The 11694-nt window shown below is 54.7% G+C and overlaps 1 protein-coding gene across 1 annotated transcript; it reads right to left on the bottom strand.

Moving 5' to 3' along the window:
- Window positions 1-3176: 3176 nt before the first annotated feature.
- Window positions 3177-5355, bottom strand: AVPR1B (arginine vasopressin receptor 1B). Its single transcript, XM_009947057.2, has 2 exons — window positions 4377-5355; window positions 3177-3484 (listed from the first exon to the last, which is right to left on the bottom strand). Exons 1-2 carry the CDS (start codon window positions 5353-5355, stop codon window positions 3177-3179), a joined length of 1287 nt encoding a protein of 428 aa, XP_009945359.2.
- Window positions 5356-11694: the final 6339 nt, after the last annotated feature.

Genomic DNA, 11694 nt, shown 5'->3' with positions numbered 1-11694 from the left:
ACGTCAACGTGGACCCCAAAAAGAGGAAAGTGGATTTCTGGCTCTGCTCCAGCCCCGTGGCACCCAAGTCCATCGAGTACACCGAGGTGAAGCTGTGACTCCCGGGATGCTGCTGGTGGGGTTTCGGGTCGGGATGGAGAGATGGTCGCAGCCCCCAGTGCGACCAGAGCTTCCCCTTCCCCTCGCCTCGGTCGGCGCCTGGCGCGGCCTGACCCCTGCCAGCTTTTAGTCCCTGTAACACTCGAACCCGCCGATACAATTTGCTTGGTATTTTACTTAAATGCATCACTGTTCCTGAAGGCTGCTGAGCGTGGGATGGCCCAGGGAGGTGTCCTTCCTACCCAGGCTGAAGTGTGCTCGCCAGTTTTGTGTGATGGCACTTGTCCTCATTTTGTGAAAGCAAATGAAACATCTCCCCCCACCCCTCAAAATGGGGTGTAGTTCGGGGAGGGAAATGCAGTGGTCTTCACCCACCCAAACAGGCTGGCAGCTCTTCTGAATGATGCTTTCTTTGCTGATCACTGTCATGAAATACTTTTAAATATAGTTCCTCCCCCGGCTTTGCCCTCGCTGCCCGACAAGCCCTGATTCATGGCCCTCCCCTGCACCCCTTTTCCTCTGATGCTCAAAATCTTTCCAAGTCCCCGTCGCCCTCAGAGCTGTCGCTGGGGCTGGGGTGGCCACAGGGGCGGCTTGAGCCCCAGCCACACATCGAGGGGGACTCCAGGGCTGGGGAAGGAGGGTGTCCCCACCGGGGAGCTTCCTCCCCCAGCTGAAAGCCGTAGTCATCAGCCCAGCTGGCAAATGGCCGAGGGCTTCCCAGGGGGTTTATATCCCCCTCCTCAGCTGTGGGCCTGGGCTGGCTGCTGGTCCTTCTGGGCTGTGAGGGGTGCAGGACTGGACCACAGGTCTCCACGTGAGTGCAGGCAAGTCAAATCCCTCTGTGTCTTGTGGGGAGGGATGGTATTCCCTGTCTCCCACTTTTTGCTGTTCCTGCTTTATTCCTGCACCGAATCCCCTGGGTGCAGGGTTGGCTTCTCCCCACCTGAGTGATGCCTGCACCCAGCAGAGCTGCAGAGGGGAGTTTGGTGCCCGGGGCTGGGGCACACACCACTGTCCCCTTCTGCTCTGGCACCACGTTTCACATTTTCCCTGAGTATTGTTTAATTCCCACAGGACTCGGAGGGCAGCACTGCAATTTTCCCCTACAAAATGGGGTTGGGGGCTCTCCAGCTTGCAGGACTGTGAACTGAATACGCTGGGAAGGCTGTTGTCTTCTCAGAGGTGCTGCTTCCCCAGCTCGTCAGTGACTGCATTTGTCAGGTCACCTTCATGCTCCCGAGGTCCAGGAGATCCAGTGCCCAGCCAGCCCTCCTGCAGCCGGGGCTCGCTGCCCTCGCTCTGCTGCAGCAAATCGCTGCTGCAAACGCCGCCCGTTCCTTCCCATCCCTCTGCTTTTTGGTTACTGATGATTTTTCAAGAAATAAACATTCAAAGTGTTGGGGAAGGGGAACTGTGCAATAGCTGAGGGCTCTGTCAGGGGGATGGAGCTGCTGCCTCCCAGCAAAGCCCCTCTTCATCAGGGGTGGAGTTGCCCCAAGTGCCTTTCAAATTGGCTCAGCAGCGATGTGCTTTAATGAAAGGTTGTGAGACAATTGATTTGGTATCGATCCGGGGGGTGGTGGGGGGGTGGTGTGTGTTGGGCACTCCTGGTTTTATGACCTTGTTGTGCAGATCTGGCCCAACTTGAAGGGCACAGGAAGGGAAAGGTTCAAAAAACCCCAAACAATCTCTGGGAAACATTGCTAAAGGCTGGGAGAGGTGGGTTTGTGGGAGATGAGGTCAAAACCAGCTGGTGGGAGTTTCTGGAAAAACTGGTTCAAATGCTTGGTGATTAAAAAGTGAAAATAATTTAAGATTTCAAAATGCTTTGCTCTTGATGTCTTATTTTTATGGATTTAGCCTGTAATAATAGAGGGAATAACGCACCTTGCTTGCAGGGAATTCGGTGCTTGCTGGGGCACTTGTACATCCCCCATCAGTAGCTTTTTGAGCTCGACTCCCAGAGCAAACGGGAGGCTCTTGCCCGCCTCGCTCGTGCTTTCTTCTCAAACAAAACAGCTTCTGGGAGACCCACAACGCGCAGGGAGAAGGGCAGGGGCCAGGCTGGCACCGCGAGGCCATGGCTTGCTCCCAGCTGGCGGCCGCCCCTCCTCTGTGCTCCCGAGTTCCCTGAAGCCATCTCCACGCCCTGGGTGGTTTCGGCACTCTGATCTCCACTAAATAAGACAAAAAGCAGCAGCAAGTTGAGAGCAGCTCTTTAATGGGGAGCAGCAGCTGCTGAGCCGTGGCTGGGGGGCTGTGAGTAAACCCGAGGGAAGGTGCTGGGGCACGGAGGGAGGCAGGATCTGCCTGGGCAGGCTGGAGCTGGCGCAGGGCTGCTCCGAGCACCTCTTTGGTGGTGTCAGTGCTGCGTTTGGGGCACTTGCATCTACAGGAGAGGACATTTCTGCCCATGGCTTTTGCTCCAGCCCCATCCCTGGCCCTTGGGGAGGTGGGAAGGAGAGGGGGGGGGGGGGTGTCCAGCTCCTGACCTGCCTGTCAGCAAAGGGCAAGAGGGGAGAGTGTGCTGTGTCCCAGGGCGTTGGAAAGCTGCGTCTGCCTTGGCTGCTCTGCCAGCGGAGCCCTGAGGAGGGGAGATGAGTAACTTGCTTGCAGGGAGCTCTCGAGCAGATGTAGCTATGTTGCCTCCTGCCGTGCTCAGGCTGCTTTGCTGGCATCTGTTAAACATCCAAATCTCACGTCCCTCCAGGAAGACACGCTGCTGCAGCATCCCCCGGCTGGTACCGGGGTTGTGAAGCACTGCTGGAGGGGAGCAGCCAGGCAGCAAGAGGCTTCCTAACGTACGAGGGAGGTGGATGCTGGGGTCGGGCAACGGCTGATGGAGCTCTGTCCCTCTTCCCCGATGCTCCTGGGAGATGCGGTGTGCGCAGTGGCAAGCACACAAGGACAAGATGGGCGGCGATGCTTTCTGGCTTGAGCACCCAGCTGCCTGCAAAACGAGGCGCTACCGGGTGGGGAAAGACATCTCTGCAGTGACAATGTTCGTGGTGCCACATCTGGTGGCAGCTGTCCTCAGTGGAGCGATGTGCCCGGGGACCGGCCACCCCTGCAGCCTAGAGCGTGCCCGACTCGGTCACCACCTCCTCGCAGGGTGGGTAGAGGTCCTTGGTGCTGCCCCTGTGCAGGGGCAGGGTGGTGGGGCTGGTGTGGTGGCTGTGGCTCAGGATGGTGGTTTTCCTGCTGCAGAGGCTCCCGGTGGACGCCTGTCTCCGCAGCCCGGGCCGGGGGCTGCCCCAGCAGGAGAGGCAGCGCGCTGCGTCCTGGAGCAGGTGCCCGCTGAAGAACATGTAGATCCAGGGGTTGCAGCAGCTGCTGAGGCTGGCCAGCAGCATGGTGATGGTGAAAGCCACGTTGGTGGACTCTGGGAAGACAAGGGAGAGAGCTGAAACATCCAGCGGGCTGGGCATGGTCTGGGCAGGGTCCCAGTGTGCAATGGGCAGGATCTTGGGGGCTTTTTGGCTGGGGCACATGTCCTTCATCCCATTCCCATCCCATCTGACTGGTATTTCCTTGGGTAGGAGAGTTTGCAGCACTGCAGGCAGAGCTGGGCCCTACCCTTGGCTGAGGGATGCAGGTAGGTGACATAGCGTAGCGGGGATGTGCTGGAGCACATCCTTGGGGATACTGCTGGGATATGAGACCCAGCAGCTTTTTGGACCTTCCTTCAGCCTGTTTGCTGGCCGAAGCATCTCCCAGAGGCCTTTCAGTCTTGGGTGAAGTTCTTCCTACTCATGGCTAGGAGAGCTACTAGAAACTACCAGAAAAAAGTCAACCTATGAAATCAGAAATCTGCTTTTGAACCCTCTGCAGCTGGCTCAGCAAAAGCTCTGTGCATGACTCGGTATTACCTGCTCCAGCAGTGCGGCAGAGGATGGGAGCAGTGGGCACAATTGAAACCCTCCGTGCAGTCACATACCAAAACACAGCAGGTCCTGAAGCAAATTCCCACATAAGGGAAGAAACACACATGGTAAAGAAGTTCCCACGACATCTTTACGTGTCCCTATGGGTGATGGTCAGAAGCCTTTGCTTTTTGGTGGCTTTTCTGGTGAAAGCAACCATTTGAGTCTGCAAACTGTTTTCCAGAAATACTACTGGGGAGCAGATCTGTAGCCTTCCCCACGATTTTCAAAATGACCCAATAACAGACAGCTCTTGTTTGTTAAAAATGCGATGGGCACGCCGTGTGCCTCGGGTGCCCAGCGCTCTGTGCCTGCTCGGGGCTGCAGCCCAGCATCCCCACCACTACTCACCGTCATCAGGAGCATCCTCGTCCCACACCGACCACATCTGCATGCTGAAAAAGGGCGCCCAGCAGGCGACGTAGGCCACCACGATGACGAAGGTCATCTTCACCGTGCGGATCTTGGCCCGGGAGATGGTGCGCACACTGCTCACCCGTGAGGGCTGCCCGCTGGGGCACTGCCCGCTCTTCTCGGAGGAGCTGGGAGCAGGAGGCGCAGCTGCTGTGCCCCCCCCTGTGCTGGGGACACCGCTCTGGGTCTTGCCCTTGAGGTTCTTGCAGATCTCGTAGCAGATGAGGCTGTAGCAGACGGTGAGGATGCTGACGGGCAGGATGAAGATGCACAGTGTGGTCCAGGTGATGTAGGCTCGGGCTCCCCATGGGTACCTGAAGTCCGCCCAGCAGTCCAGCACCCCCGAGCCCTGGCGCACCTCCCGCAGGGAGAAGATGAAGATCTGGGGCAGGCTGAGCAGGCAGCTGAGCAGCCACGTGGCCCCGATCATCACGTAGGCCTGGCGGCTGGGCTGCTGCAGGGTGTGCAGCGGGTGGCACACGGCCATGTACCGGTCCAGCGTCATCACGATGAGCATGTAAGTGGAGGCGAACATGCTCAGCACCTGCAGGTACTTGACCGCCCTGCAGAGTGGGTCTGGCCCCAAGAAGCGGTACGTCACCTCCCAGATCAACTGCGGCAGCACCTGGAAGAGCGCAACGCCCAGGTCGGTCAGCCCCAGGTGCAGGATGAAGAGATGCATCCGGCTCATCTTCTTCCTCAGGCGATACATCGCCAGCAGCACCCCCACGTTGCCTACGGTCGCTACAGCCAGGATGGTGGCCAGCACCCCGATCTCTGCCTTGGCCAGCTCCTCATCCCGCGTGTGCAAGAGGGTCAGGTTGGGGTCCCCCGCCAGGGTCTGGGGGCTCAGCAGCCCCCGGCCGTGCCCAGGCTGTCTGTGGTGAGTGCTGTTCCAGCCCCAGCCTGGCTCCATCCCTTTGGGAAGCTCTGCAGGAGCACAGGCAACTATAATGCTTGTCTCCAATGTCCTTAAACCCTTCTCTGCCTCCCCAGGGCTGAGCTGTGAGGGTCAGTGGTGCCCCTGCGCGCCGCTGCACAGCTCCTCTGCCCCCGGCCGCGGGGGCTGGATGTGCCTCCTCCAGCGGTCCCCAACACCAGTGCAGGTTGTCACCTCCTCTGCCTTGTGCTCCTCAACGTCACGCTAATCCTGTGCTCTGCGGCTGCAATTCCCCTCTCCGGCTGGGCTGCTCCATGCAAATATTCCCAAAAAGCAAAGAGGTGCAAGAGCTCCTGGCTTAGTCCTTGATGTTTTTCTTATCTGCACTAAACATTCCCAAATCCCCGTTTCTCCCTGGACCGCTCATCTTGTGCATCCTTTCTCTGCCCTGTGCTGGTAAGTTGAACGGGGTGTCCTCTTTGCTGCTGCTTTATAGCACAGTAAAAGTAACAGAAAAAGCTACGGAGGCTGCACCTCTTTGGCCTTTTCATTCCAAGGATAAGTCAGGTGAGCAGCATCCGAGCGTCCACATCCCTGTGGGAAGCGGGTTGGCCGTCTGCCGGCGGTGGCTCTCGGTCGCCGTGTGTATGCGAACACTGTGAGCCGGGCTCTGGGTTTTATAGCCTGGCAGCTCCCCTCCCTGCCTGGCCCCAGCCTCCTGGCTCCGCCACACCGGCTCTGCCGCCGCGCTGTGCCGAGCAGGCAGGTGAGAGCCGATTCCCCTCCGGCTGCTCTCTCCGGAGCGGCCACCCCTGGGCTTTGCCAGCAGCTTTTAGCAAGTGTGATTTCAGGGTGAGAGCCGAAGGCTGGGAATCCTCCTGCGCTTCCACCCCTGTCCCCTCCATCCCCGCTTCTGGGGCTGGGGATGCTCTGCCCTCAATTTGCACAGTCCCTGCTAGTCAGACCCTCCCAAATCTCTACCCTTGGCTTCTCCTCTGTCCTGAGGGCCCGTGTACAGGAGGACGAGTGGGCTCAGGTCCCCCACAGCAGCCCGTGCAGCAGGAGTCAGACGTCCACTGGCTTGGTGCAGCTGGGTCTCAGCCCCACGGCAAAGCGGGTGGAAACATCATTTACTGGCACCACGTCCTGAGGCTGCCTGTTTTGATCTGCTGTCCTTTCCCTTCTGTGTGGGAAGGGGATGGAGATGGTCTCCGAGCCATGGCAAAAGCCTGACCGAGCCATGGCAAAAGCCTGACCGAGCCATGGCAAAAGCCTGACCCTGCCTGCTTAGTCCTCAGCTAAACGCTGTCGTTCTTCTCCACCTGACAGAAAACCACCCCACAGAGCAGGCGCTACCTCAGGTCATCAGTAGTTGCCCAATTTCTCATTGCAGGGCCTGGAAAAGAAAACATAGGAAAGGAAAAGCTGAAGGGGAAAAGTGAGCTGCAGAGGCCCCAGCAGCTGGAGACTTTGTGTGATGTGAGCTGGAGGGAAGGTGATGGACAAGAGAGGGACAAATGTGCCATAAGCTGCCTGGCTGAGGACACAGGTGAGACCACAGCTGAAATGCTCTGGCTGAGCACGGGGCCGGGAGCTCGGGCACTTCTCGCCTGCCTCTTCTCCTGATCTTCCCTTCCCACTGGTTTTGGAGCCTTTGATGTGTCTTCCCACATGGCGAATGCAAAATATTTTCGTTGCGTATATACAAATATCTACCCGTGCGTGAGTGTGTATACACACACAATTTCACTTTTGTTTTGCAACATTAAGGCTTTGTTTTCCCCTACTGGCTATTGAACTATGTCAATAAGAAATAAAGCCACCCAGCTATGGCCAATGTTTCTTCCTTTCTTTGCTGGGGAAAGACGACAGCAGCAAACAAAAGAAATGCACCAACACCAGCTGCTTCTTGGCACTTGTCTGCTTGACACGGGCTTTGCTGCTTGCAGACCTGCTCTGGCTCACTGGCCGTGATGTTACAGTTAAGCTGCCCGTAAGAAGGCTGTTATTTGCTGAATAAAGATTTGCAGATCACTTCTAATAACTGTAAATGAGCCCAGTTTGTATCTAATTAAAAGACATTCATCCTTACAAGAGACTCCGTGGATGTAAAGTACCCATCACAGGAAAGTGCTTGGCTGAGGCACTGGAGTTAGAGATGGGAAGATATTTCAGTGAATAATGTGATTTTCTATCTTTGTGATCAGACAGCTGATTTTCTAGAAGATTAATAGAGGGCAGTGTGGAAAAAAAAACCCACAAAGCAATGAAAAGCTGAGATGAAGGCAGAGATGGAAGGGCAGATTCTGTGGAAAGACTTATCTAAAGGGTTTTGAGGACAGACTCAGCTTTTGGTGGCACCAGCTTGGTTTGGGAGCAATTCTCTGAGTTAGAACTTTACCTAAGTTTGGGTGTGGGGAGAACATTTCTGCAAGGGTGCTTAGAGGAAAGTGAAGCTGATTCACAAAAGAAAAATGATCCTTGGAAAACAGAAATTCATTTTCCTTAGAGAGAGATTATCACAGCAAGGAAATTTTTCAAGCAGATGGGTTAAAAACTAAACTTATTTTCTTTCATCTGTTTCCTGAACATTTTGACACATCACTAGTAGCGCCAGGCTGTATGTGCTTCAGCAAAACCAGAGCTGGGTTCTCCAACTTAGCAGCTTGGGAACTACTCGCCGAGCCCGGAGCTGCTTTGTTTAACGCTCCGGGAGCCCCGGGGAGGCGATGGCCCAGCTGCGTCCTGCCCAGCCCCAGCTGAGGCTGTTCAGGCTGTTTCCCATCAGCTGGGCCCTGGGGAGCAGAGGCTGGGGCTGTTGCAGGATGAGGAAAATGCTGCTGTTTTCTGGTAATGCATCTTTTCGTGCTACGGTGGTTTGTGTGCCCAGAGGAGGGAGGATGCCTGTGCAGCATGGGGGGTAGCCCTCAGGGCTCTGCACTGCTCCTTGTTGCTGCTGAAGCACTGCGAAAGCGGTTGTGGCAAGGTCTGTGTTTCCTCCTTTCCCTCTGGGCGTGGTGCTGAGGTACGGGACCATGTAACTGGGTTTCTAAGCTCTTAACGTTTGGTTTGTCAAGGTGACGCTGTTTTCCATAGCGGATTTTTGGCAGCTGGTAGCCTCAGTGCGCTGTGGAGCTGCGAAGTGCTGTTGTCTGCTGCCAGCAGCACCCTGCGCTCTCCTGCCGTGGAGCACAGAGGCAGAGGTTTGGAATTGCTAAATCTGTTGGCACAGGAGCCGGTTACTTTGCTTTGTGGGTAGCTTGCTGGTTGAATAAAGAAATAAATCTGTTGGCTTGGGTTTAGGGGCTGATTTGGCTCCCATTTCACCACAACTGTTTTATTTGTGGTATGTGATGGTGTTAAACCCGTGTTGCTGACAGCCCAAAGCGTACCTGGTCTGTCTTTAGCATTCAGTCACTGAAATGCCTTTTGTGGTTCAGGTTGGGGGGAAAAAGCAAGATCTGGTCATTTTGTGCTGGTTCAGGTGCTATGAAATTAACTGTGTGGCAAGTGCTTTATAGCAGCTTGGGATCATCCCTGTGGAAAGGCTGAGGGCAGGGAGGTCCTGGTGTCTCATGCTACTTGTAATATCAACTCTCTGTCAAAATTAAGCCATGAATGACTTCCCCTCCACCTCCTGAATATATAAACTGCTGAAACCTGTTAGTTCTTAAAGACTTCGGGTCCCTTGAAAGCCTCGCTCGCTCACTCGCTCCATTGACTTAACCCCAAGTAGGACTGTCCTTTGTTTTTCTCAGACTTGGGGAGTTTGGAAGCTGAGAACTTGATGTAATTTGATTTTTTCCTACTCGCGGTGTTTGTGAAGAGTTCTCAGAAAAGCGACTTTGTGGTGTCTGCAGCATGGTCTGTGGTCATTGAACAGAGGATGCAATTGCACCCGTTATGGGAGTGCTGAAGGATTTAGCACAGCCCTGGTCCGTCCTAATACTGTGTGAAATGCCCCAAAATATTACACTCTCTCTAAACGGACACCTGGCTCAACACCTGCCCTGTAACTCCCTTTACTCTCTGGAGGGAGAAATCTCCATTGTATAATTGGGCAGCATTATCTGTCATATGGCTCTGGGAACTGAAGACAGGAGCTTTGCTGATTTTAAGGTGATTATAAGCCAGGTGTGTCAGTCAGTGTCCCCTTTTCCTCCCCCTCTTTCCCTCATTCACATTTGTTTTTTCCATTTAATTAAAATCTCTCATCCTGCTTCGTATTAGAGAGCGTGTCTGGTTGCATAAATAAATATGCTAAACACATGGCAAATGCCCCAAAGCGGTGCCTGTTGGGGACACTGCGAGGCAGAACAAGCAGTTTTGATTTGAATGGAAAATCCATGTGAAGCTGTAAAAATTGGCAAGCAGAATAACAAAAGCTGACAGTGTTGCATTAAAGACCTAAACTTTAAAGTATCAGTGCTTAAAAACATTGCCTTGAACATAAACTCGGGGGGTGCTGAGCGGCCGTCCCTGGAGGTGCTGTGCCCAAGCTGTGGACGGGACTCAGCCCAGCTTGCCTCGGAGCATCGCTCTCTCCACGCTGCTCCTGGTGTCCCTGCTGTTTGAGGACAGCCCTGGCCACCCAAACACCCCGAGTCTCCCGTGAACCGTGCCCAGAAGCCCGTGTAGCCCCCCCAAACCCAGCAGAGGCAAGCCAGCCTGCATGGGGGGGGGGGGGGGGGTTTGGACCAGCCTCCTCTCGCTGGCACGGTTGGCAAAGGTGAGCCTGGAATGCCTGGCAGGCTGGTGGAGAGCACTGGGGGATTTCTGTTGGATAAAATAAATCCAGCCCCGGCGTGTCCTGATAACTCTATTAGAGTTTCCTTTCTCCTTGTTGTTTTGCTGAGTCTTTTCATTTGACCCGCATGTGTGGAAACAGCCTGCTTAAGTAGAGGCAACTGCCAGAGGAAAAATTGAAGCTACAGGCATCTTCGAGATAGTAAATTACTTGTTTATCATCCCCACGTTCTCCCTGTTGGTTTCCCTGTACAGCCAGGGATGTTTAAAGACTTTGGTAGCTGTGAAATGCTTCAATTTCCTTCCTCAATCCCTCATCTCCTTTTGCTGTTACCGTCATTAGCATTTGAAAACCAAACACAGCCGGAGCATTTACAACCTTAAAATCAATAATAATAATAAAAAAAACCCAACAAAATTACATTTCAAGGCTGGAAACAAATGGCTTTTTCTCGTCCTCTCCTGGCAGGCTGCTGTGGGCGAAATAGAGGTCTGGTGTGGACAGACAAGCTGGTGATCAGCTGCCGGGCAGGCAGCGGGGATGGGGGAATTTGCCTGGGTCAGAAGTCCCACCGAGGCAGCAGTGACACCTCGGGGTGTCAGGCAGGGAAAGGTTTAGGTTCCATATTTTGCACTTTAGCTTCTGTATTTTGCTTTGTACCGTGGAGGTCTGAGCTGTGCAGGGGATTTTCAGGACCTCCAGCCTACAGAGATGAGACGTTTTGTGTTCTTTTTAACAAACGCCTGGCTAGGAAATGTGTGCTGGTCACAGGGGTAAGTTCTGGGCTCCAGTCCCGAGCGTGGCTGCCTGGGGGCAGGTTTGTGTGGGGCAGGGCTGGTCCCGCAGGCAGCTCAGGGCAGCGCGGGTGCTTGGGCTGCTTCGAGCATCGGCACCTACAGCTTCAGCCCACGGCACCTTCCAGCGTCTGCAGCTGCAGTCGGGGTTGCAATGGTCTCGCTGGGCACAGGGGTGCTGGAGGGACCCCGTGCTCGGGAGTGGGAGGGGAACTGCTGCCCTCACCCTCCTCCCTCCCCTTTGGCACAGCCGAAGAAGAGCACGGGGTTTAAGATATGCTTAATTGAAAATCTCAATATGGGGTGAAGTGAACAAGAACCTTTCCATGACCTCAGAGCTGCTTTGTCTCCTGTTCCCTGCTTGCCTAATGGCAACGCTGCGGTTATTCAGCGCGCGCTGCCTTCCAGGTAAGAGAGGCATCAATCAGGATTATGAAAGGAGAGGAGCAGCTGGTTCAGGACAATATATTAGAAAATGATGAATCATAGGGAAAAATGTCTGCAGTGATCTGTATTCTCCCTGCTAAAGCAAAGTTCAAGGCTTCGTGATTAAAGGTTGGTCTTGCCTGTTTGATAGTCGGGCCCAGGTTATGCCCAATACGGGGAAACTTGTCTGGGGTTGTGCAGCAGCCGTGGTGAGACTGCTTCCCACCGAGTGACCGGTGCTGAGGTCGGCTTGTGTCGTTCAATTAAAACACTGGTTATTTCTTACCTACCCTGACGTTATTACCCTGAAAGCTCTTCAACTGTCCGTCTAAGGGACTTTAAGATGTTGAGAGACAGGTTCTTGGCTACTAGAAGTACCGCTACTGGACCTGCTGCATCTCTTCAGCT

Source organism: Leptosomus discolor, chromosome 21, assembly GCF_034619465.1.
Source record: "Leptosomus discolor isolate bLepDis1 chromosome 21, bLepDis1.hap2, whole genome shotgun sequence".
Classification (NCBI taxonomy): domain Eukaryota; kingdom Metazoa; phylum Chordata; class Aves; order Leptosomiformes; family Leptosomidae; genus Leptosomus; species Leptosomus discolor.
The sequence above is the reverse complement of the archived record's forward strand: the minus strand, read 5'-3'. Positions and strand labels throughout refer to the sequence as shown.